A 24,937-nucleotide genomic window follows, 5' to 3' on the forward strand; every position below is an offset into this window, starting at 1 on the left:
AGATCAGCTAATGAGCTAATATACTTATCATCTGGAAGCAACCTGCCTCTTCCCTCTGGGATTCTGGAACTGCAGGTGTGCCAGACAGCCAGTCAGCTCCCAACCAGCCAGCTTGGCTCCGGGCAGGACCAGGAGGGTCGCTCCAGGGCGAGCCTGGGGAAAAGTCAGCCCATACTCCTACTGCCTTCCTCCGGCCTAAGGACCGTGACTGCGGCTCTTTTATATCCACCGGCCCCATTCCAGGATGAGTTGATTTTGACTTTCACTTCTGATTCGATCTAGCAGCTGAACGGTGAATGAATGAAGGAACTGAAAGAAATTCTCTGTCAGTCAAGAAGGAGGGGGATCTGGATGTCCCTTTTCCAGGAAGGTATAAGCCCCTGGGGCAACTTGGAATATAGATTAGACCAGTGTCAGAGAGGGAATAATTGGTTGTAGATCTGATTCCTCAATAGGCTGGCAACTTTTTGTAACCTGGAGGTCTCCGACTTCACTGTTCCCCAGAGCCCCCCTGGTTCTACAGGAATCAAGTCACCCAGCAGACGCGTGGCAAAGCCGGGATTAGAACCCAGGTCCTTCTTACTCCCAGCGCCATGCTCTGTCTACCAGACCACGCTACAGTACAGGCCCACCGTCTCCCTTTCCCCCTCCCTCCCCGCCCGGTCCCCATCCTGGAGCAGCGCCCATGCCCCCCTCCCACCCTGAGCCTGGCTGGCTTGCTGTGGTTGCAGATGGCACTGCTGGAGGCCGACTGGCTGCCTGGCACGCTGAAACCTCAGGCAGGGCCAGTGCCACATTTGGGGCCAAGTTCACTCCTTGGCCCACATGCCAATCAACCAATTAATCAATAGTCCCCTGCAGTGAGGGGTAACCCAGTCCCTCTTTCTGGAGTGGAGTTCCTCATCAAGATGTGAATGAGTTCATCTTAAAATTGTAAGAAATAAAATTGTGAGAGATAAGTAAGAAAGGTATATGAATGAGATGGACTGTGAAAAAGTGGCCCGGAGGGAAAATGACCAAAGCTGGCTGAAAGAAAGGAAAAGTGCCTCTGTGAAGGAAAGCAGAAACCCAAGCCAGGAAGCTCTTCTTATCACCCGAAGAATGCGGCCATGACTCTTTCTATCAGTACAGAACAAACAGTCAGCAACTGAAGAGGGAAACAGGATAAGCCTTGAACAAGATGCAAAGCAGAAGTGAAATGGAATGGAAAAAGGGGGATGTTGCCCAAGGACCATCTAGAAAAACCAGGGAGAGGAAGATCCCGTTGTTGGGTAGGGACCGTCTCTATATGTTGCCGACCTGTACAGTGATCTGCACACAGTAAGCGCTCAATAAATACGATTGAATGAATATCCATCAAAGCTGTGTGGGTGCTGTAGGACCTCAGCTTTGTTGCATTTAGAATAATAATTATGGTACTTTCTAGGCGCTTACTGTGTGCCAAGCATTGGACTAAGCGCTTGGGGTAGATACAAAATGATCATATCACACTCAATCCCTGTCCACATGGGACTCACTGTCTAAGTAAGAGTAGGGTTTAATCCTCATTTTACAAATGAAGAAATTGAGGCTCAGAGAAGTGAAGTGACTTACTCAAGGGCTCACAGCAGGCAAGTGGCAGAGTCAGGATTAGAACCCAGGTCCTCTGCCTCCCAGGCCCAGGCTCTTTCCGTTAGACCATGCTGCTTCGAAGGGATCTGGCCCACATTATTGCCAAACTAATGATTGGCAACTATGCATGAGTGTGTCTCAGGACATCAGAGTGTGTACTTTGGAACCTAAAAAATTCTCTTGTAATGAATTAGTATATACTGGGTCAGTTGCAGTTTATGTTTACTCTCCTTCCAGACCCTTTGCTCCAATAAAGAATAAGACCTACAATGGGTGGTAAGCCCTTCTCCTGAGTCATGGCAGAGGGAGGTTTGGCACTGAAGAAGAAAACCTAAAAAAGCATCTGCTTTGAAACAATTCATACCAGAATGCCTGCACCAGAAGTTTTTTGTTTTTTTTTTTTTGGTAACCATTTTACCACTATTCCAGGGGGTTCTGGCTTATTTTCACCCTTGGCTTCAAGGGTCTCCACTAATTCTCTCCATCTTACATATCGACTCTCTTCACCTGCTCTTCTCCAATTTATACCCTCTGCCCCTCCCAAGCTGACCGCCAGCTCTCCAGTATACCTTGCTCTCCATTTTTCCGTCTCTGCCCCCTGGCTCACACCCTTTTCCCACCTGCAACTCCCTCTCCTTCAAATCCTCCAGACCACAGCCCTCCCCATTTTCAATGTCCTGTTGAAAACCCACTTCCTCCAGTCTGGATTTCTTTACTAATTCCCCTCACCCCTGTTTGTGTGATCCTAAGGCCACTCCAAGCACTATTTATGTAGTCCAGAGTTGTGTTCTTGTTAAGAAGAAATCACAATGCATTACTTCTGTCTTGACCAGATACTGAACCCCAGTTCATTTCCACACAAGATCAGGGGTACGCTGTAAGCTCCTTGAGGGCAGGGACCCTGTCTACCAACTATATCGTACTCTCCCAAGTGCTCGTACAGTGCTCTGCCTAGAATAAGAGCTCAGTAAATACGATCGATTGGTTGACTGAGGGATATAACTTGTAGCAGTCTGGCCAGGCCTCTGATATTCTGCTTCTCCATGCTCTAATGTCTCTGGAATAGATGTATGGAAAGACCTGAAGTTCCTATCCTGTATCCCAGTCCCACAGGGGGCTCACAGTCTAAGTAGGAGGGAGAACACCATTTCAATCCCCATTTTGCAGCTGAGGAAACTGAGGCCTAGAGGAGTCGAGTGACCCACCCACCACAGTGAGCAACTGGCAAAGCCGGGATCAGACAGGTGGTGTTGAGGTGGATTTTTATTGTCCTCGTTAATACAGGTAGGGTTACAGGAGGCCAGAGCCAAAGCACCATACAAAATCTGCGGAGGGCGTAGAGCACCATTCCTGGAGCCAGAGAACTGGGGTGAGAGTTGGGGGGCAGAGGGGTACTCTGACCCAGTCCAGGAGCAGGGGGGCTAAGGAGAGACGAGGCAGACCCCCTATCCTTCCGCCAGTGAGATTTAAGCGCTGCACCTCCTCGGGAGTGGGGGAGGGGGGCAGTGGGGAGATGATGAGGGGGACAACAGACCCTGAACCAGAAATATGTGCTGGGATCACAGGACCGTCCAGCCATGGGCATGAAGAGGTGGGGGAGGTCTGATCTGAGTGACCCCCCACCACCACCACGCTCCCCCCTCAGCAAGGGCTTCAGAGCAGACACCAGAGGAACTGGAAACCAGGCTGGGGACCCTGGGAATAAATAGCAGATGAGGCCGGACGCAGGGAGAGGGGAGGGCTCAGGGGACGGGGACCCTTACTGGCTGTCTGCCACCCACCCTTCCTGTGTGCCCATTGCCTTGAGAGTAGGGCAGGAAAGGCACCATCCTGAAACTCAACCCCCCTACCAGGTCTGTCTGGGCTCAGGGCCCCCCAGCCCTAGCACCAAAGTCTCCTCCTCTCTCAACCACCAAAGCAGACCGGGCCCAGCTCAAACCCAAACTTCTGGTTGGTCTGTCCAAAGTCTGATACGGCCACGTCTTGGAGAGGAAGCTGACCCACCCGGAGGGATGACACCTCCATCACCGTCCTGGCCTGGCCCTTCCGCATCTGGAGGGAGAGGGAGAGAAAGCAGGTTAGAGCCGTGTGTGTGTATTTGTGTGTGTGTGGTGGGGGGGCCGGGGGCGGGGGGCGAAACTGGAGGGGGTGAGGGAGGCTGCGGGTGACTGAGCCACATGGTGGGAGAGCTAGGACACAGGGATTTCAGTGGGAGACTGTGGGGACTGGGGGGATTTAGGGTTGGCCATTGGAGCCAAGAAGGTGCTGGAGTAGGGCAAGAAGGTCAAGGGGTCCTGAGACCCAGGGTCAAGGGGAAACGAGGATGAGTGGAGGGGATGTTTATGGGGCCAGGAAGAACTGAGAGGTCTAGGACCAGAGGGTGGGGACATATGGGTGGGGGCAGGGTTATACTGAAAACTCCAATGAAGGCTGTACTGGTACCTACTGGGTGCCTTTCTGGATCCTGGGTCCCACACCTCCCCAGCATTCAATGCCCCCGGTCCCTGCCTTCACAGGGCTCCTGGTCTATTGATGCCCCTTCCTTTCCCTCCCCTCCATACCCTGCAGTCGTCAGAATGCACTCGGATAGCTGCTGCAGTCTGGTTGTGGGACAGTTCCCCTTCGTCGGCACCCAGGAAACGGAGGGAATGGGCATAGTTGCCCACGGTGGCGTCGAACCAGGGAGCCGAGTTCTGGCAGTGGTAGGTGAAGGTCTGATGGGCAGACCCGCTCAGTAGCTTCAGGAATGTCAGCTGGACGGGGAGGACTGGATGACCCTCTGCATCCACGTAGGAGAACTGAAGGGAGGAGGGAAGAGGTCAGTGGGTTGATTTGAGTACTCAGCTCTCTGAGTACTCCCAGGGTCTCTGAGCTGAGACCCTACCCCCCAAAATGATCCACCCAGGGATAATGTGCCCCCCCACAACCCAAGATGAGTCTCCAAGGTTGATCTCCCCCACTGGGTAAAATACTCACCTTTTTTCCTCTCCTGAATGTGCTGTACCAGCCCCCCGGCCTCTCCTTGTTCCAGGAGGCCAGCTTCACCTAGGGGTCAGCAATCGGAGGAGGTGACAGGAGGGAGGAGGGGGCAGGGACCCTGTCGCTTAGGTACCCTCATCTGGGACCCTCCCAGTGGAGAGAAACCAAGACCTCAAACCAGCACCTCCCTCTTGAGTCGGTCGGGATGGGAGGCGGGGGTGGGGTGGGGGGTGTGAGGGGCTTGCTTAGCACTATTCCTTCCCCTTCTTATCATTTGCTCTTCCCATCCCCTCCCCCAGCTACACTCCTCCAACCAGGACACTTAGTCCGTTCCCATCTTGGATGGGAAGCCCCAGAAGGAGGGGAGGTGGTGGGGAGGGCAGTACGGGGCGGGGACTGGTGACAGATTGAATTTGTGGCCTATGAGGGGGCTGCGATGGTAAGAGCCACTAGCTGGAGGTGGGGTAGGGATGGGGACCGAGATAGGAGGGGAAACGGGAAGAGAGAGAAAGGGAGAAAAATGCAGACTTGGGGGCGGGGGGGTGGGGTGGTGGTGGATGGGAGGTCCCCTCCCCTGGCTGGGTGGGGGTTTCTCACCAACTCAAACTTCTTGTCGGGGAAGAGGCAGGTCTCTCCTCCAGCGCTGAAGTTGCAGAAAACTTTGAAGGAGTCCCGCGAACAGCCCTGATTGGGATCGATCCAGTACTCCCCTGTGGCACAGACCGGAGAGTGGGAGGAGAAGGAACAGTCCCATGCCCCTTACCAGTGTCCAGCCAGACCCTTATCAGATGTTCCATCTTTCCCCTACTCCCAGTGGTTTCTGATGGGCCCAGGGGGCCAAAGCAGGATTGAGCCCAGCCCACCTCATACTCCACTATCCCACACTGATCATCATCAGAAGCAGTGTGCACTAGTAGAAAGAGCACAGGCCTGGGAGTCAGAAGACCTGGGTTCTAATCCCAGCTCTTCCATGTGCTTGTTTTGTGACCCTGGGCAAGTCACTTAACTTCTCCATACCTCAGTTCCCTCAGCTGCAAAATGCAAATTCATTGTCTGTTCTCCCTCCTTCTCTGACTGTGAATCCCGTGTGGGACCCGATTATCTTGTATCTACCCAGGCGCTTCGTACAGTGCTTGGCACATAGTAAGCACTTAACAAATACCGCAATTGTTATTATTATCCTTCCCCCGCTCTCCGCCCCACCTGGCAATTATTCTCACCATCTGTCAGGTGTGGGTGGCCCACGTACAGCTCCTTGCACACTAGCCCAGGACTGTCCTGGGTGCCTTCTGGCAGTCTCAGTCTCTCCACCTCCATCTTCAGAGAGTTGAGTGAAGCGTAGACTTCCTCCACGCCATCTCCCAGACCCTCAGAACTGACAGGAGACCGACGCCTCCTAGCCATGCCGGCCACAGACAAGGACTCAGCAGGATGACCCTAGGTCAGGGAGGAGAAGCAGAACTTAGTCTAGGGAAGTGGGGAAGAGGCGGGGGTGGAGGGCCCAGGGTCGGGGGTAGGGGCAGAAGGGATTCCCCCCGCCACAGACACACACCCCAACATGGCACTCGGTTTACCCCCTCTAGTCCACCCCTTCAGGCTGAGAGTCACGTAACTTACCGGAGGCCCGGGAGGTCCGGGGGGCCCTGTGTCTCCTCTTGGGCCAATGGGTCCCTGGGAGGGAAGAGGAATTCATTTCAGACAGGACAGTGCCCAAGCTCCCAGCTCACGGGAGACAAACCCAGTCAGGCATGTGCATCCCGGGTAGGGGAAGAGGGGTAGAGGGAGAGAGGGGAAGGAACATAGACGGGAAGGGTAAGGAAGCTGTGGGGAGTGAGCGGGAAGGGCAGGGGTAGAACGGATACCTGCCCCCCACAGGGTGGCTGAAGGGAAGGGAGTGTCCATAGGTGGCTAGGGGGACTAAGGTTAGGGTTAGCCTGAGGGAAGCAGGTGACTGGGGACACTGGGAGGCTGGAGACCCCTCACCAGAGCTAGGGGAAGGGAAATACTCACCACTGATCCCTTTGATCCTTTCTGGCCCAGAGGACCCTGTTGGGAAGAGAGGGGAGGTGACTGACCTTGACCAACCTACTCTGGCACGGGGACCTCCAGTTGTCACTTAATTAGGTAGGACCCGGTCCCTGCCCCACATGGGGCTCATAGGCTAAGTAGGAGGAAGAACAGGTATATAATCCCCATTTTACAGTTGAGGAAACTGAGGCACAGAGATGTTAAGTGACTTTCCCAATGTCACACAGCAGGTAGGTGGTTTGTTGCCAAATTGTATTTTCCAAGCGCTTAGTACAGTGCTCTGCACACAGTAAGCACTCAATAAATATGATTGAATGAATGAAGTGGTAGAGCCAGGATTTTCTGCTGACTCCCAGGCCTGTGCTTTATCTACCAGGAGAGTACAATACAATAGAGTTCATAGACGTGACCCCTGCCTTCAAGGAACTTACAGTCTAGTGAGGGAGACAGACAGTAAAATAAGTTACAGTGAAGGGAAGTGGCAAATATAGACATAAGTGCTGTGGGGCTGTGCTCTTGACCAAGCCACCGAGAGCTAATAACCTGCTTATCCATGCACTGATGTCTCTGGAATATTGGAATCGTAAGAGCTAAATCTCACTTTTCAACTGGCCCATCACACCAGGACCAGCCTGTTTTGAGACAATGGGAAATTCTGCAGATGGATTTCCCTCTGCCATTCATTCACAGTCTGGCCTAGACAGGGAAGACAACTGATCTAATGATAATCTCAACAGAGCTGAGCCAATGCCAGTTCAAGAGTGGAGTCAGGGGAAGCTGGAGGCAGGTAAGGAAGCCGTGTGGAGAGGACTAGGGCTGAGATTTCAGGGAAGTTGGATCCTAGCTCAAAACGTAGTTCAGAGCCAGGGAGAGATCTGCTGCAACCTGAATATTTGCTATAAATGCTTGTTCCCTTTTAATTGTGCTGTTTATGAGTTTATTACTAGAGCTACTTTGTTGGAGCTTTAGTAAAATACTTTTTCTTTCTTTTACAATATAGAGAGGGGCAGGCTGCATGTGTTTGTGTTCTGAGAACCCTGTTGGTATTGGAACTGCTTTCCCAAGGGAGGAGTTAGGATTCGGAAACGCCCCTCCGAGCCCATTTACCGGCCCCAGCAGAGCGGGGGCTGGATAGTGGAACCCCGAATGATTCTGGTGCCTTTCTTGAGAGCTGTAACTTTAGGTCAGGAAAACTGGGGGCCTTGCAATTGCAACCAACTCCCAAAGTTCAGGAGAGGGAAAAAGTGGTAGCAAGCCTCAGCACAACACAGGGGAACGCTGGGGAGTGGTTTTAGCGACTTTACCCTTGACCATCACAGAATCAATCATTGTTGTTTACTGAGTGCTTACTGTGTGCAGAGCACTGTGTACTAATTGCTTGAGAGAGAACAATACTACAGAGGTTGTGGCATATTCCCAGCCTGGTCTTTTACATCCTCCTGCTGTCGCCTCACTGGGAGCGTATGGCTTGGGCCTGGGCCTGGCCCGGCGGGCCGGCCTGTTAATAATAATAATAATGATGGCATTTATTGAGCGCTTACTATGTGCAGGGCACTGTTCTAAGCACTGGGGAGGTTACAAGGAGATCAGGTTGTCCCATGGGGGGCTCACAGTCTCAATCCCCATTTTCCAGATGAGGGAACTGAGGCCCAGAGAGGTGACTTGCCCAAAGTCACCTAGCTGACAATTGGCAGAGCTGGGATTCGAACCCCTGACCCCTGACTCCAAAGCCTGTGCTCTTTCCACTGAGCCACGCTGCTTCTCTAAGCCATTTAGAGAAGGCTCTATTTATTTTATTTTGTTAGTATGTTTGGTTTTGTTCTCTGTCTCCCCCTTTTAGACTGTGAGCCCACTGTTGGGTAGGGACTGTCTCTATATGTTGCCAACTTGTACTTCCCAAGTGCTTAGTACAGTGCTCCGCACACAGTAAGCGCTCAAAAAATATGATTGATGATGATGATGATGGTCTAAGAGGGGAGGAAATAGGAAGGAGGCTGGGGACAGGTGAAGGTATAAAACATCTGGGGACCAGACACGAGGGGCTTCTTGATGAGGAGGATTTACTACCAAGGATATCTACGAGGGAGCCGAGGGAAGCCCTGTGCTGAGGGCTAAGACCAAGTACAGATAAATCACCTGGAAAAATTGGGGGAACTTGGATCTTAGCTCAGGGAGAGATTTGTGGTTTGTAACTGGATTGGATTTTATGCTCCTTTGACCTCGTACTGCAGTAACCTTGTTATCTGCTGTGAGCTCATTCACTTCCAATTGTCGCTTATGACTTTGATACTGGAACAAGCTCTCCTTTAGCTTGAGCAAAATATTTCTATCTCTTTTCTGAGAGAACAGCATGCGACTTTTGTGTCCGAGCTCCCATGTCCATATTAGGGTGGCGCTCCCGAGGGAGGGGTGTGGTGAGCCCGCAACAAACTGTCTTATTAGTGCCCCATCCCTATGCAGCAGAAACCTTGTGACTACCTTTTAGACTGTGAGCCCACTGTTGGGTAGGGACTGTCTCTATATGTTGCCAACTTGGACTTCCCAAGCGCTTAGTACGGTGTTCTGCACACAGTAAGCGCTCAATAAATACGATTGATGATGATGACTCCCAGGCCCGTGCCCTAACCCCATGCAGCAGACAAATGGCAGCAAACCTTGTGACTACCAGGCCCATACCCCATCCCTATGCAGCAGACAAATGGCAGCAAACCTTGTAACTCCCAGGCCCATGCCCCATCCCTATGCAGCAGAAACCTTGTGACTACCTTTTAGACTGTGAGCCCACTGTTGGGTAGGGACTGTCTCTATATGTTGCCAACTTGGACGTCCCAAGCGCTTAGTACAGAGCTCTGCACACAGTAAGCGCTCAATAAATACGATTGATGATGATGACTCCCAGGCCCGTGCCCTAACCCCATGCAGCAGACAAATGGCAGCAAAGCTTGTGACTCCCAGGCCCGTACCCCATCCCTATGCAGCAGACAAATGGCAGCAAACCTTGTGACTTCCAGGCCCATGCCCCATCCCTATGCAGCAGAAACCTTGCGACTACCTTTTAGACTGTGAGCCCACTGTTGGGTAGGGACTGTCTCTATATGTTGCCAACTTGGACTTCCCAAGCGCTTAGTACAGTGCTCTGCACACAGTAAGCGCTCAATAAATACGATTGATGATGATGACTCCCAGGCCCGTGCCCTAACCCCATGCAGCAGACAAATGGCAGCAAACCTTGTGACTCCCAGGCCCGTACCCCATCCCTATGCAGCAGACAAATGGCAGCAAACCTTGTGACTCCCAGGCCCATGCCCCATCCCTATGCAGCAGAAACCTTGTGACTACCTTTTAGACTGTGAGCCCATTTTGGGTAGGGACCGTCTCTATATGTTGCCAACTTGGACTTCCCAAGCGCTTAGTACAGTGCTCTGCAAACAGTAAGCGCTCAATAAATACGATTGATGATGATGACTCCCAGGCCCGTGCCCTAACCCCATGCAGCAGACAAATGGCAGCAAACCTTGTGACTACCAGGCCCGTACCCCAACCCTATGCAGCAGACAAATGGCAGCAAACCTTGTGATTCCCAGGCCCATGCCCCATCCCTATGCAGCAGAAACCTTGTGACTACCTTTTAGACTGTGAGCCCACTGTTGGGAAGGGACTGTCTCTATATGTTGCCAACTTGGACTTCCCAAGCGCTTAGTACAGTGCTCTGCACACAGTAAGCGCTCAATAAATACGATTGATGATGATGACTACCAGGCCCGTGCCCTAACCCCATGCAGCAGACAAATGGCAGCCAACCTTGTGACTCCCAAGCCCGTACCCCAACCCTATGCAGCAGACAAATGGCAGCAAACCTTGTGACTCCCAGGCCCATGCCCCATCCCTATGCAGCAGAAACCTCGTGACTACCTTTTAGACTGTGAGCCCACTGTTGGGTAGGGACCGTCTCTATATGTTGCCAACGTGGACTTCCCAAGCGCTTAGTACAGTGCTCTGCAAACAGTAAGTGCTCAATAAATATGATTGATGATGATGACTCCCAGGCCCGTGCCCTAACCCCATGCAGCAGACAAATGGCAGCAAACCCTGTGACTTCCAGGCCCGTACCCCATCCTTATGCAGCAGACAAATGGCAGCAAACCTTGTGACTCCCAGGCCCATGCCCCATCCCTATGCAGCAGAAACCTTGTGACTACCTTTTAGACTGTGAGCCCACTGTTTGGTAGGGACTGTCTCTATATGTTGCCAACTTGTACTTCCCAATCGCTTAGTACAGTGCTCTGCACACAGTAAGCGCTCAATAAATATGATTGATGAGTGATGATGACTGTTAGTGATCCTGTGAACAAGAAGCAGGAGAATTCAAGAAAGCATGGTGCGATCTACTCAAGACAGGTGACTGCAGGCCTATGGGGGCGGAGCCACTTCTCTGCTGCTAACCTCCTCACTGTACCTCGTTCTCGCCTGTCCAGCCTTTGATCCCAGGCCCACGTCCTCCCCCTGGCCTGGAATGCCCTCCCTCCACATATTCGCCAAGCTAGCTCTCTTCTTCCCTTCAAAGCCCTACTGATAGCTCACCTCCTCCAAGAGGCCTTCCCAGACTGAGATCCCTTTTTCCTCTCCTCCTCCCCATCCCACCACCCCACCTCCTTCCCCTCCCCACAGCACCTGTATATATGTTTGTACAGATTTATTACTCTATTTATTTTACTTGTACATATTTACTATTCAATTTATTTTGTTAATGTGGTGCATCTAGCTTTACTTCTATTTGTTCTGATGACTTGACACCTGTCCTCATGTTTTGTTTTATTGTCTGTCTCCCCCTTCTAGACTGTGACCCCGTTGTTGGATAGGGACCGTCTCTATATGTTGCCGACCTGTACTTCCCAAGCGCTTAGTACAGTGCCCTGCACACAGTAAGCGCTCAATTAAATACGATTGAATGAACGGATGAATGAATGAGCACGGAGGGATGCGTGGCCTTCTCTCCCTGTTCTACCCAGTAACGGGCCTGGACTGCTACGTAGAGCCCCAGCTGCCACGCCTAAGGCAGATAAAAGGCGGTCGCTTTGAATCGCGCAGAAGCCTGCAGGAGACACTTAGGAAACGCCTGAAGCAGCACTGAAGCCCGCAGAGAAGAGAGGAAGGAGCACTTGGAAGCAGAAAGAAGCATTGCTAGAACGGGCTCCCTTGACCAGCAAACTGGTATGGACTCTTGGTTGAGTGAGTGAGTGTATGTGTTACTCCCTTGCATGTTGGTAAAACTAAGTAAAAAACTTTCCACAATAACCTTGGTGGTTGGTGTTGTGGTTTGACTCTACTATGTCTCAGCAAGGCTCCCCTGGTCCAGGAAGGCCCTTGTTGGTTTGAACCAGGGGGCTTGCAACAAGGGGTTAACCCCCTCCTCCTCCCCAAGCACAACTACCAACCTCGGGGAGAGTGGAACCCCGAATGACTCCCACAGCTTCAGGGGGCTGAAACTTAACTAAGGGAATCTTGGGGAGCTCTAGTAGAGAAACATTCTGGTAGGAGTGTGGAAGGTTGGAAACATGAAATAACAATAAATTCAAACAGTTCAAGTTAGGGCAAATCCTGGCTACTGCCAGCAAAGACAAGCCACAGCACAACCTTGAGTCCTATAGGGAGTTTAGCCAAAGAATCCCGGGACTAGAGCCTGATCTGCTCTACAGGGTGGCAAAATAGAGGCGATTCTATCCCCAGACTGAAAGAGATTATAGTTAGGATTTGTGTCAGGGTCAGAGCCATGATGGGGACAAGGGATAGGATTAGAGATGGGGATTTTGGGTAAAGGAAAGGCATAAGGCTAGGGTGAGAGTAAGAATTTTGGTCAGGGAATGGGATAGGGTTGGTAGGAGTTGATGACTCGTTCTGATGATGAGAGGGATGTCTGTGATTGGCCAGAAGTCAATGGGCCTGATGGAGGCTTAACTGTTTTATAGTTGGTATCCAAGTAGTCATTACCTGACCCCACATGCCCTCCACTGCCCCTCACTTACCACCAAACCCGGAGACCCAGGAGGCCCAAGGGGTCCAACGGGGCCACGAAGACCCTGCAGGGAGGAAACAGGAAAAACATTAGTGCAGGCTTCCCAGCTGGGGGAGGGTGTGTGTGTGTGTGTGTGTGTGTGTGTGTTTCCCCATCATACTGTCAGCATTATGTGACAATTTGACCCTGATTCTAAGGGCTAACACTTTGTCAATCCTTGCACTAATGGCTCTAGGTGAAATGCATGCAGAGCCCCAACCTGCTACAAAGAAAATAGGTGGTTGAACGAAAGAGGCAATTTGTATACTCACAACTTCCTGATGATATCACTAGAGCTGCCGTGGCAGAGTTAGTTCAGGAATTGGGTCAAGGGGCTGGGGGCAAGTGAGGGAATGAAAAGTCTGGGTGGGCTTTTTACCACAGGGTAGGGGCACTATTAGATTGATCTGCCAAGGACAACTGCTATGGGGGAGGGGAGGGAAACCATGAGGAGACAGCGTGACTAACTTGGATTCATTTGGGGAAGCTGGACTCCAGCTCAGGGAGTGGTCCAGAACCAGGCAGAGATTTGTAGTTTGTAACTGGATTTGATCTGATGCTCTTTTGATCTTGTATCGCTGCAACCCTGGTATCTTTCATTAGCTTGAGAAAAATACCAATTGGTTTTCTGTTTCAAAGAGGAAGAGGTCACGTGTCTTGCGTTCAGGGCCCCAATTCCCTATAGGGACTGCACTCCCGAGGGAGCGGTTAGGATTCAGAGATGCCCCTCCAAGCCCAGAGAAGCAGCATGGCCTAGTGGATATCGCACAGACCTGAGAGTCAGAAAGACCTGGTTTTAATCCCGGCTCCTCCACTTGTCTGCTATGTGAACTTGGTCAGGTCACTTAACTTTTCTGTGCCTGTTACCTCATCTGTAAAATGGGGATGAAGACTGTGAGCCCCACGTGGGATATGGACTGTGTCCAACCTGATTTGTTTGAATCTACCCCTGTGCTTAGTACAGTGCCTGGCACATAGTAAGCACTTAACAAATACTATTTTTTTTTTAAAAAAGGCCCAGCTAAGAGTAGATGAGGATGGTGGAACCTCAAATGATTCCTGTCCTTTTCAGGTGGAGAGCAATTTCCCTGAGGACTTTTTGGGGGGCTCTAGCTGGGAAACATTCCTGTAGGAGTTTGGAAGGCTGGGAACATGAGATTACAATAAACATTAATGTCTTGGGGAAGGAGAAATTCCTGGCTGTTGCAGGTGGTAACAGCCAAGGCACAACTTGACAAGGCTCAGTGCAGCAGAAGTGCCCCTCAATGGCAGAGATTGCCTCTCCTCCCTCTGTTTCTCCTCTCCAGCATCTAGTATTCCACGTGTTTGTGTGTGCCCTGTCTCCTCCATCATTAGCCCTTTGAGAACCAGGAATGTGTTTCTCCAGGTTCAGGTCAGTACTCTTTAGCTGATAAGTTGGCTATTGCTGACCCCGTACATACCGGCTCTCCCTTTGGACCCTGTGTGCCCTGGGGGCCTGGTAGCCCCCTGTCTCCCTTCTCTCCATGCTCCCCTGGAGCGCCAAAGAGTCCGTTTAAACCGATGTGGCCCTGAAGCAGGGAGAGGGGAGGGGAGGAATTACTGTGAGGGTGAGGGCTCCAGCCTTAGCCCCTAGTCTTAGGCCCAACTCCATGTCCAGCCCCATGCCCAACTCCACTCCCAGACCCAGCCTCAGCCCCAGCCCGGGGCACTTACCTTTTCCCCTTTCAAGCCGGGATCCCCTCTCAGACCTGGCAGGCCGCTCGGACCCTGGGGCGGAGGCGGGAGCAGGGGGAGAGGGTGGGGGTGGTGACTGCCAGCCCGCTGGGGATGGGACTGGGGAGGGGACTGGGAGTGTCAGGTGTCAGGGCATTGAGGCTTGGAGCAGCGGAGTGGACTTTCCGGAAGAAATCCGGCCCCTCGGCTCGATGGGAGACTCGGGGATCAGCATGGATGCGGGGGGGGAAGGGTGTCCTGGGCAGGGGGCCAGGGTCCGAGCAGACTCGTCCCCTCTCCAGGACAGAACAGGAACTCACCAGGGGGCCGGGGGGACCCGTCTGGCCCGGGGGACCCAGGAGTCCCTGCTCACCCTGAAAACCCCCAATTGGAAGAGAATTAATTCCAAACCTATATGGGGAACCCTCACCAATTCCCCGCCCCCCCCCCCGCCAACCTGATTCCCCCATCCATCCCGTTGTCTGTCTCCCCGTCCATCCCGTTGTCTGTCTCCCCATCCACCCCCACTGCCCACCCCCCTTCCACCACTCCTTCCACCCCCACCGTGGTCCGCCCTCACCGTGGCCCCAGGGATCCCTCGAAGACCCTCAGCTCCATGCCGCCCAGGGGGGCCTTGTACCCCCACAGGCCCTGTTTTGCCAGGGGGGCCATCTTTGCCCTTCCCCCCCTATGATCGGGGGAAGGAGAAATGGGTCAGCAGGATTAGTGGGGCCAGAACAGCATCCAGCTGGCCCATCTCCCCTCGCCTTCTTGTTCCCACTTCTGCCCCCCCCCCCCGCCCGCCAGAGATCGGCATGGCTGCTAGTCAGTGTGCGGGTCTGGTGTGTCCAGTTTGATCGGGGGAGGGGGAGGGGCAAGGGAGGGGCATTCAGGGCGAGGGAGGTGGTTCCTCCTCACCTTGGCTCCTTTCTCTCCTTGTGGGCCCTCATGGCCTTCATGACCCAGGGTGCCCTGAAGAAGGGAAAAGAGAGATAGGGTCCCCATCCCTCCCCCGCACTCTGACTCCCATGTTCCCTTCCTCCTCCCACCATCCTGTTCAGAGTCCTGGGGAAGTGGGGTAAATCCAGATCAAACAGGTTGGGGGACCTAGTGGAGGGAGGGGCCAGAGCAGCGGGATCCAACTCACCCTCTTCCCAGGAGGACCAGAGGCACCTGGTTCCCCAGGTGCACCAGGGGGGCCCTGTGGGGACAGAGATTCCCATGGAGAGAACCCCCAGCCCTCCCCAACCACACCCCCACAATCCTCTGGCCTTCCCGACAGCCCCGCCCCTCCCAGACCCCCCTGCAGTCGATCGGCTTGTGTCAACCCCGTAACTCACCAGCCCTCCAGTGTCTCCTCGGGACCCCCTGTCCCCAGCTCTGCCATCGGCACCCTGCAAACAGACAAACCCCATTTGGATGGGAAAGGGCCTGAAGCCCAGCAGTGGGGTGGGGGCTGAGAGGACTAGGTTGGAGACTGGGAAGAGCAGAGGGTTTGAGGGAATCTTGGGAGCAGTTTGGAAGGTACTGGAGTCGGGGAGGGGAAGGGTGGAGGTTGGGGGGATGAGGGGTTGGATGATTTTTCAGAGGGCTTGGGAGGGTGGATGGACACTCACAGGAGGGCCGGGGTCTCCAGGGGGGCCAGGGTCTCCACGGAAGCCTCTAGGACCCTGCAATCCAATGGACATTGAATCCCACTCTCCAAGTACTCCCTCCCATCTTCCTCATCTCTTCCCTGCCCCCACACCTCACCCCAGGACTCACCCAGTCTCCTTCTGCCCCATCCTGGCCCCCGGGACCCTTCCTGCCTGCAGGTCCTGCAGCTCCAGACTGTCCAGCATCACCCTTCTCCCCCAGTTCCCCTCGGGGACCCTGCCAAAGGGCAAAGGCAGCTCAGAGATGGACAGACAGGTGACTCAGCCCCACCCCATCCTATCCCCTCACCCTCGTCCCCTGGAGTGCTGGAGACGGACAGTGGTTCTGACCAGCTCAGACACTCACCGAGGGTCCTGGCTTGCCTGGGGGGCCAGGCTCTCCGGCCGCTCCAGAGTCACCCTGTGTGAAGATGCATGGGTGGTGGCAGGGGAGCTTGGTGACTGACAGCAAGAAGGGGGGGGCGCTGAAGGGAGTAGGAGGGTCAGGGAGAGCAGGTTGGGGCGGGGGAGAAGCAGAGTGGGAGGTGGTTCAGGGGCTGGACAGGAGTCTGCACCTTCTCTCCGTTTGGGCCTGGCTGGCCAAGAGCTCCTGCCTGACCTTGGGGACCCTGCAGAGAAGAAGGGGGTGGAAGGGGCTTGTTGCAGCCTGTGATGCCGCCCACCCCCCTCTACAACTCATCCGCCGCCCCGTGACCCTCCCAGCTCCCTCCTCTACCCACCACCCTATGAAGAAGGATCCCTCTTCTCTCCAGCCCAGCTCAGTTAGTCAATCCTATTTGTTGACTGTGCAGAACATTGTACTAAGCACTTGGGACAGAACACTGTAACAGGCACATTCCCTGCCCACAACGAGCTTACAGTCTGGAGGGGTAGACAGACATTAATAAGGTCATTACTAACCTCCCCTCCAGTCGGTCCTGGAGGCCCCCGGAGGCCTGGAGTGCCAGGAGGACCCTGCAGGGGAAGGAGGGATAGTGGAGTGTGACCTCGGAACACCCAGTTCTCCCCCCCCCGCCCCCTCAACCAGCATCAACAAGAATCCCAGTTCCTCCCCAGTGGCACCAGTATCCCTATTGTCCTCCAGTCCCTGGAGAGTGGGGAGGCGGTACATACCAGGGAGCCCACGTCTCCGATTTCCCCCTTCTCCCCCGGTGTTCCTGGCAACCCCTGCGGAGAGATGGTATCACAGAGAGACAGGGTGCTGAGATGGTCCCTGTATGCCCAGAAAGCTGCCCTGCCCCAGACCCACTCAGCTCTCCCAGCCTTCTCCAAAGGCTTCCCCATCCTCCGCCACCCCTTCTCACCCATCTTGGCCCTGCAGAATCCTACCTGTGGGCCCAGAGGTCCAGCCTTTCCGAGGAAACCTCTCACTCCCTCATCCCCTTTCTGTCCAAACAGGCCCGGAGGACCCCGACGACCACGCTCACCGTCCGTTCCCTGAGGCGACAAGGGGAGAGTCCACTGGAGAAACGGGAGATGAGGACTGAGGGAGGCGTGGGGCTGAGGTAAGAAGCCCCTGGCCCAACTCTCTCCTGACTGCCATCCTGAAGTTAGCAGTGAAGTGGGGAAGGGATGGAGAGCAAGGAAATAGTGATTAAGCCATAAGCTCCTTGAGTGCAGGGATCGTGTCTACCGATTCTGTTGCCTCATATGGTCCCAAGCATCCAGTCCAGTGTTCTCCATGCAGTAAGCACTCTCTAAGTGCCATTGATTGATTGACATTGTTTGAGCAGCAAAGAGAGCAGAAAGCAGGGCATCAGAGCCTGAGCTGTCCAAGGCAGTCTGTCATTCATTCAGTTGTATTTGAGTGCTTACTGTGTGCAGAGCACTGTACTAAGTGCTTGGAAAGTACAATTCAGCAATAAATGGCCTGTCCAGCTAAGGACTCTGCTTCCAGGAGGGGCCTCAGGATGTTTAGAGGAACCCTGTGAACTTCATGGTGTCTTGAGCTAGAAATGGGTCATTTAACACCTTGAACTTCCCCCTCCATATCCTTAACTTGTCCTCTGATACCCCAGAATGGAATGTTCATCCAGATTCCTCTTGAACCTGCTAATATTTCCAGCTTCCTGGGAGAATGATTTCCATGTCCTCCCCCAGGCTGGGTGAAAAAGTTTTCTTTTGTTTGTTCTGAACTTACCACCCTCTAGTTTCAGTGGGTGCCCAGAGCTAAGAGGGCCAAGGCCCAGGACAGCTAAATAACTTGGAAAGGTTTGGGAAAGTAGGGCCCTAGCTCGGGGAATAGTGTGGATCCAGGGAGAGATGTGTGGTTTGTAACTGGATTTGACTTCGTACTGCAACTTTGTTACCTTCTGTGAGTTTGTTCACTTCCAGTTGTTGACTTTAACACTGGAACGAGTTTTCCTTAACAAAACATTTCTATTCTTTTTCAAGAGGACACTGTGTGACCTGTGTGTCCGGGCCACCACATCCATATCGGGGTAGAGCTCCTGAGGGAGGGGCTAGCCAATGTTTCCCTACCCCCAATCCCAAGCACAGCTACAGGCCCCAGCAGAGAGCAGGGCTGGAGCAGAACCTCAGGTGACTCCCACAGCTTCAGGGGGCTGAAACTTTAGGTGAGGGGATGATGGCAGTGATTCATTCAATTGTATTTATTGAGCGCTTACTGGGTGCAGAGCACTGTACTAAGCACTTGGGAAGTACAAGTTGGCAACATATAGAAACGGTCCCTACCCAACAGCGGGCTCACGGTCTAGAAGGGGGAGACAGACAATGAAACATATTAACAAAATAAAATAAATAGAATAAATATGTACAAATAGAGTAATAAATACATACAAACATATATACAGGTGCTGTGGGGAGGGGAAGGAGGTAAGGCGGGGGGATGGGGAGGGGGATGAGGGGGAGAGGAAGGAGGGGGCTCAGTCTGGGAAGGCCTCCTGGAGGAGGTGAGCTCTCAGTAGGGCTTTGAAGGGAGGAAGAGAGCTAGCTTGGCGGATGTGCGGAGGGAGGGCATTCCGGGCCAGGGGGATGACGTGGGCTGGGGAATGGTGAAGCTGGGGAATATTTTGGGGTTGGCTGGGGGGGCTGCTCCAGCAGAGAAACATCCCTTAGCACTTAGTGCAATGCTTATCACATAAGTGCTTAACAAATACCATGATTATAATTATTCCTGCTGGAGTGTAGAAAGCTGGAGACTTTGAGACTATAATAGACTCCGATCACTGGGGGATCAGGGAAATCCCCGCCTGCTGCAGGTAGGAGAAAGCCCTGACAGAGCACAGGTGAGGGTCATGGAAGAGGCATCTATTTCCAAATCAGCACGGGGACCTGCAGGGAATAGGAAGAATGCAGGGAGCCGGGTGGGTAACACTTACTGCAGGACCGCGGAGCCCCATGGCACCCTGCATCCCGGTCGGACCGGGCGGACCCTGAGAGGAGATGAGAATCAGAAAAAACTCTGGGGAGAGAGACAAGAAAGGAAAGAGGAGAGGGAGAGAAGCCCCTTTCCCACCCCCTTCCCACCTAGTACATGGGGAGCCGAAGAGGAGGAGAAGGAGACTTCGCCTGTCCCCTAATCCCCCCACCCCATCCTCAAGGGGAGCTGTACCTCCCAAGAGCCACCACGGCACCACCTCTGACTCACCGTTTCACCCTGGTCCCCTCGGCTGCCCTTATGGCCGGGACTCCCCAACTCGCCCTGTGGGAGTCCAGAGGCCAAACTCTCATTTGCTCCAACCCTAATCCCCATCTATGACACCATCCCCTGCCACCCCAACCCCTCAGCCCCATCCCCTGTCCCCATCTCCCTCTTCCCTATTACCTTGTCTCCATCCTCCCCTGCTGGACCCTGGGCTCCAGCAGCCCCAGTCAATCCTGCTGAACCTGGTATTCCAACCTGGCCTGTGGGACCTGGAGGACCACTCTCCCCCTGGACCCAGGGGAGAAGTATCAGGGAGTGTCCAGGGAACTTCTGGAAGGGACTAACCAGAGACCCCCTCCACCCACCTCTACCCTCCCCCATGGGGGCCCTGGGGAAAGCAGCAGGATGCAATGGTGGAGGTCAGTGGAGTGGAATTGGCAGGGGCGTGGACTAGGGTGAGCAGGGGAAAGAGATGGGACTGGGAGGGCTGAGGGATGCAGTATGGTGCCACTTCCAACACCTAGAACCAGGCTGCGGGAAATCTGGAGATCGGGTCTGAGGAGAACTTGGCAGGCCAGGAGAGCTACCACTTACCGAGGATCCTTTCTCTCCAGTGGCACCTGGAGGCCCCTGCCCTCCACTCTGGCCAGGAAGTCCGATGCCCCCAGGAGCGCCCACTGGGCCACGTTCCCCTGGAGACCCCTGAGGGGATTCAGACCATGAAGAGGGTTTCCCCTACTCAAATCCCGCCCTCACAGTCCAATCCAGGTTGTGAGTAATGGGCAGAGGGAGAGGTGGGAGAGAAAGGAGGGAGAAGGGAAGGGAAGGAAACTTCACTTACATTTGAGCCGGGGGGTCCGGGGGGACCTGCCCCCCCTTTCAGACCAGTTGTTCCCTGGGAGGGCAGAATAAGAGGCTACAGGACTGAGCTACCCACCATGTACCTCCCACTTCCCAATCATCCCTTCCTGCCCCCCTCCCGGATTACTAGGCTCTGTCTGATGACAGGAGGTGTTTAGTGAAAGTCAGAAGTTGAGGGGAGGGAGTGAGGGAGGGTATGACACACTTACCGTGTCTCCAGTATCTCCTCGGGGGCCAGGGAATCCTCTTACTCCTGGAGGGCCTTCCTTACCAGAGAGTCCGGCCAGGCCGGGGTCCCCCTACAGTGGGGAGTGGTCAAACCCTGAGGGGGGAGATCTCCACCTTCCTCCCACCAAGGGGTTTGGTGTGGGATTGGGGGGCATTCCCCCAGATCAGCTTGCTTGTGTTGGAGAGTGGGGCATGGGAGAGGTTGAGAAGGATCGGTCTCACCTTAGCCCCCTCCCGGCCTGCCAGTCCTGGAAGCCCCTGCTCTCCGGGAGGCCCAGGAGGTCCTGGGTGGCCCCTCTCACCCAAGGGTCCTGAGTCACCAATCTTGCCCTAAGGTAAAGGGAGATGGCCCATGTGAGTTCCCCCTACCCTATCCCCCCAGGCACCTCCCCTTCACCCACCAATGCAGCCCCTCTGCCCCAGGGCCCCAGAGGGTATAGCGAAGCAGGATGGATGGGGTCAGGGGGCTGTCCAAGAAGTGGGCTCCAGACTCTTAGTTAGTTACCAGTACAGGGCCAGAGGGATCCAGGACCTACAGTGTGACAGAGACCCCCAAGGTAGAAAGGCAGTGAGAGTTGGAGACAAGGGTACTCACCTGGGGGCCAATCACCCCTATGGGACCTGGAGGGCCCGTCTGGCCTTGGAATCCCTAGGGGGAGCAGGGAAAATGACATGGGGGCAATTGGTATGGAGGAGGGGAGTGTTCAGTGAGGGGGTGAGGAATGGAGGGGGATGAGGGTTGGATGATGAGGAATGGGTAATGGGAGTATAGGAGGACAGGGATGAGAGAGAGGAGTGGGGGATGGGGTGATGATGGGGGTGGGGAGGGCGGGTAACCAGGGGAAAGGATTGATAATGGGGAAGCTCACAGACTGATGGGAGAGATAGGAAGCAAAAGTGGACACATAGCCCGTAGTTAGGAATCAACTGATATTTATACCAGACACGTGGAGAAATGAATCAACAACGGATAAGTGGATAGCACACGCAGGAGTGCTGTGGTGGCTGATGGAACATTCATTCATTCAGTCGTATTTATTGAGTGCTTACTATGTGCAGAGCACTGTACTAAGCGCTTGGGAAGTACAAGTTGTGACCAGGGAGATGGAAATTAATTGGGGAAGGCTTCCTGGCTTTTTAAGAGGCTTTGAAAGTGAGCAGGGGCACGTTTTGCCGGGTGGGAAGGCACAGGGAGTTCCAGGCAAGGGGAAAGACATGTTTAATGAGTCAGAGATGGGAAATTAGGAGGTGAGTTTGGGAGATGCAAAGAGTGTGATTAGACGAGAGCAGAGGTGTAAGAAGAGAGCCTGGAAGCCATGTGTCAGAAGTTTCCGTTCGATTGCTGGAGGATTATTGGTAGCCATTAGAGGTGTCTAGGGAAGGGAGTGGCAGGTTATGAATGGAGTTTTAGGAAGATGACTCTGATCACAGAATGTAGGTTGACTAGATTGAAAAGGGGAGAGGCTGGAGGCAGGGAGACCAGTGAGGTAGTTTATGCATTATTCTAGGCAGGAGGGGATGAGGGCTTGTAACAGAATAGTAGCTGCAATAGTGGATAGGGAGGATCATATCTGAGAAATATCGTGGAGGAAAATCCAGCAAGGCAAAGGCAAACAATTTAGGTGAAAGAGGAGTGAAAAGTGACACTGAGATTGAAAGCTTCTGGGACAGGAAGGATGGTAGGTTTGTGACTGTGATAACAAAGTGTTTGGGGGAGAAAGTTCAGGAGGGAAGATGAGGAATTCTGTTGTGGATATGTTGAGTTAAGTGACCTGCACCAGGTGGAGATGTCCTAGTGACAGGAGGAGATGAGAGACTGTAAAGCAGAGGGCCTATGGATGGGAGACTTTATCATTATCAACTACTTGATGCTTGGGAGCATACTGTAAAAGTAGAAGGCCTAGCCCCTGTCCTTGAGGAGGTTACAGTTTAATTGGGGGGCAAGGGGAGGGGAGACTGGCAGACATGGTGGCCAGTGTAATTAAAGTGTGAACTAAAGGAAAACATAAATTCAACTGGTGAAGGCAGGAGGAGATACAAGGTTGTAAAGCATGGAAGAGCACAGGGCTGCAAATGTAAATTTGAGAGTCACCCACATAGAGATGTAAGATGTAAGTTTTAAGGTCCCTCTAGACTGTAAGTTCGTTGTAGGCAGGGAACATATCAACAGACTCTGTATTGTACTCTCCCAAGAGCTTAGTACAGTGCTCTGCACACAATAACAGCTCAAGAAATACCATTGATGATGATGAAATCTCGTGAGCGGTTAAGCCATGTAAGGGAGGAGATATAGGAAAGAGTGACATGGGTCTGTGAAGGACACTGGAGGAGGAATGGGCCGGGTGGGGAGAGTCACCTACCAATTCACCCCGCATTCCTGGGTGGCCGGGTCGGCCCTCCTTCCCCATGGGGCCCTGGAAGATAGAGCAAGATACAAGGAAAGGCTGGATGGGGGTAGGAGGGCGGTGCACAGAGTCCCTGGGGACCTCCCTTACCTCTTACTGATATTTTTTTTTAAAACAGTACTTGTTAAGTGCCAGGCACTGGGGGTCATCAGGTTGGACACAGCCCCTGTCCCACATGGGGCTCACAGTCTAAGTAGGAGGGAGGAGGATTTAATCCCTACTTTACAGATGAGGTAACGGAGGCCCAGAGAAGTTATTTGCCCCAGGTCACACAGTAGACAAGTGGCAGAGCTGGAATTATATCCCAGGTCCTGTGACTCCCGTGCCCTTTTTTTTTTTTTTTCTAATGGTATTTGTTAAGCACTTACTCTGTGCCAGGCACTGTTCTAAGTGCTGGAGTAGAAACAAGCTAATCATGTTGGATACAGTCCATGACCCCTGTGGGGCTAACAGTTTTAATCGCCATTTTACAGATGCAGCAACTGAGGCACAGAGACGTTAAGTGATGTGCCCAAGGTCACACACTTGCCCTAGTTCTTTCCACTACGCCATACTGCATTCTCTGACATTCTTTAAGCACCAGTTTCCCCCCTCCCACACCAATCTGGGTTTGGCTAGAGACTCCCTCCTCACCGGACCCATCCCAGATCCCTGGTCTGAACTGTGGGGAAGGAGTGACTCACCGGGGGACCTTTAGGCCCAAGGAATCCAGGGGGGCCCTGTAGCCCTTGAAGACCCTGAGAGGAAAGGGGAAAATAATTGATCTGAGCCTCTCCCCCAACCTCCTGAGAATTTATTGAGCATTTACTCTCTGTAGAGCACTGGACTAAGCACTCATGTTTATTCACAACCAGTACCTTCCCCATCCTTTTCCCCCACCCTCACCCCCTATTGTGTGTCCACACTGACCTTCTCTCCAGGAATTCCTGGTGCCCCGTGATGGCCTAGGTCTCCCTAGGACAGAAGGAGCTGGACTGAGCTCTGCTCTCCTTTTCCTCTCCCCCCACCACTCCCCTCTTGCCCTGAAACAGGAAACTGAGGCCGACTAAAAAGGACAAAGATAGATGGGGATGGATCCCCCCCTTCCCTGTGGGCCACCCTTCTCTGAGGCATCTTGGGGGACAGGGGGAATGAATCCCTGGGGAGCAGAGAAGGGGTCTCTATGAGTAGAGAGGGGGGCCTCAGGGGGTTGGAGATTGCATCTCTGGGACAAGGAGAAGGGTTTCTGGGGTGTTCTCTGTAGATACCTTAGGTCCCGGGTTCCCGGTGGGGCCAGGCTGACCCCTCTCGCCTCGGGAGCCCTGGATGGACAGGATCAAGTCAGTAGCCCATCTATTTCAGTCCACTCATGGGAACCCCAGTAGCTAGAATAATCTGTGAACCCCATTCCTCTCCCCCTTCCCTGGGGATAGTCAGGGGCCCTTGTCCTAGTCCCTTGTGTTGCCTTCCCCACAGCTCCTCCCACATACCCTCCAACCTACTTCTCCTCCCTGTTGGCTCCAAGCCTCTGACCGTGTTGGTGAGGAAGATTGGCATGGGTGGGGTCAGGGAGGGAAGGAAAATGAGGATTGGGGCAGGAGGCCTAATGGGGTGGGGGCTCCTCACCGTCGGGCCCTGTTCTCCTGCCAGTCCAGCTTGCCCGGCTTTGCCCTGGGTCACAGAAAGGGAGATAAGAGGTGGACATGGGACTCACGTAGGACCCAACAGGTCCCACGGAGAACAGGAGTTCATACAGAAGGATACACTGGGCAAGAGTACACGTGGACAGACACTTATAGTCAAACACATAGAGACACACATGACAGACACACACTCA

At 53.6% G+C, this 24,937-nt stretch overlaps 1 protein-coding gene across 3 annotated transcripts in view; it reads right to left on the minus strand.

Annotated features, from left to right (window-relative positions):
• Window positions 1–2,863: 2,863 nt before the first annotated feature.
• Window positions 2,864–24,937, minus strand: part of COL5A3 (collagen type V alpha 3 chain) — a 41,703-nt gene continuing 19,629 nt past the window's right edge. For all 3 annotated transcript variants that reach the window (XM_038770738.1, XM_038770737.1, XM_038770736.1), the window contains 35 exons: window positions 24,727–24,771; window positions 24,369–24,422; window positions 24,031–24,075; window positions 23,805–23,858; window positions 23,077–23,130; window positions 21,312–21,365; window positions 20,939–21,046; window positions 20,698–20,787; window positions 20,469–20,522; window positions 20,222–20,329; window positions 19,808–19,915; window positions 19,631–19,684; window positions 19,362–19,415; window positions 17,350–17,457; window positions 17,134–17,187; window positions 16,921–16,974; window positions 16,575–16,628; window positions 16,367–16,420; window positions 16,130–16,237; window positions 15,982–16,035; window positions 15,706–15,759; window positions 15,513–15,566; window positions 15,284–15,337; window positions 14,946–15,053; window positions 14,686–14,739; window positions 14,366–14,419; window positions 14,113–14,220; window positions 12,642–12,695; window positions 6,601–6,636; window positions 6,208–6,261; window positions 5,811–6,027; window positions 5,188–5,300; window positions 4,588–4,656; window positions 4,173–4,409; window positions 2,864–3,663 (listed from right to left, as the gene is read on the minus strand). In XM_038770738.1, the coding sequence (XP_038626666.1) occupies window positions 3,517–3,663; window positions 4,173–4,409; window positions 4,588–4,656; window positions 5,188–5,300; window positions 5,811–6,027; window positions 6,208–6,261; window positions 6,601–6,636; window positions 12,642–12,695; window positions 14,113–14,220; window positions 14,366–14,419; window positions 14,686–14,739; window positions 14,946–15,053; window positions 15,284–15,337; window positions 15,513–15,566; window positions 15,706–15,759; window positions 15,982–16,035; window positions 16,130–16,237; window positions 16,367–16,420; window positions 16,575–16,628; window positions 16,921–16,974; window positions 17,134–17,187; window positions 17,350–17,457; window positions 19,362–19,415; window positions 19,631–19,684; window positions 19,808–19,915; window positions 20,222–20,329; window positions 20,469–20,522; window positions 20,698–20,787; window positions 20,939–21,046; window positions 21,312–21,365; window positions 23,077–23,130; window positions 23,805–23,858; window positions 24,031–24,075; window positions 24,369–24,422; window positions 24,727–24,771 (2,781 nt within the window). In that variant the 3' untranslated portion in view covers window positions 2,864–3,516. The remainder of the gene's footprint in view (window positions 3,664–4,172; window positions 4,410–4,587; window positions 4,657–5,187; window positions 5,301–5,810; window positions 6,028–6,207; window positions 6,262–6,600; window positions 6,637–12,641; window positions 12,696–14,112; window positions 14,221–14,365; window positions 14,420–14,685; window positions 14,740–14,945; window positions 15,054–15,283; window positions 15,338–15,512; window positions 15,567–15,705; window positions 15,760–15,981; window positions 16,036–16,129; window positions 16,238–16,366; window positions 16,421–16,574; window positions 16,629–16,920; window positions 16,975–17,133; window positions 17,188–17,349; window positions 17,458–19,361; window positions 19,416–19,630; window positions 19,685–19,807; window positions 19,916–20,221; window positions 20,330–20,468; window positions 20,523–20,697; window positions 20,788–20,938; window positions 21,047–21,311; window positions 21,366–23,076; window positions 23,131–23,804; window positions 23,859–24,030; window positions 24,076–24,368; window positions 24,423–24,726; window positions 24,772–24,937) is intronic.

Source organism: Tachyglossus aculeatus, chromosome X2 (assembly GCF_015852505.1).
Source record: "Tachyglossus aculeatus isolate mTacAcu1 chromosome X2, mTacAcu1.pri, whole genome shotgun sequence".
Taxonomy (NCBI): domain Eukaryota; kingdom Metazoa; phylum Chordata; class Mammalia; order Monotremata; family Tachyglossidae; genus Tachyglossus; species Tachyglossus aculeatus.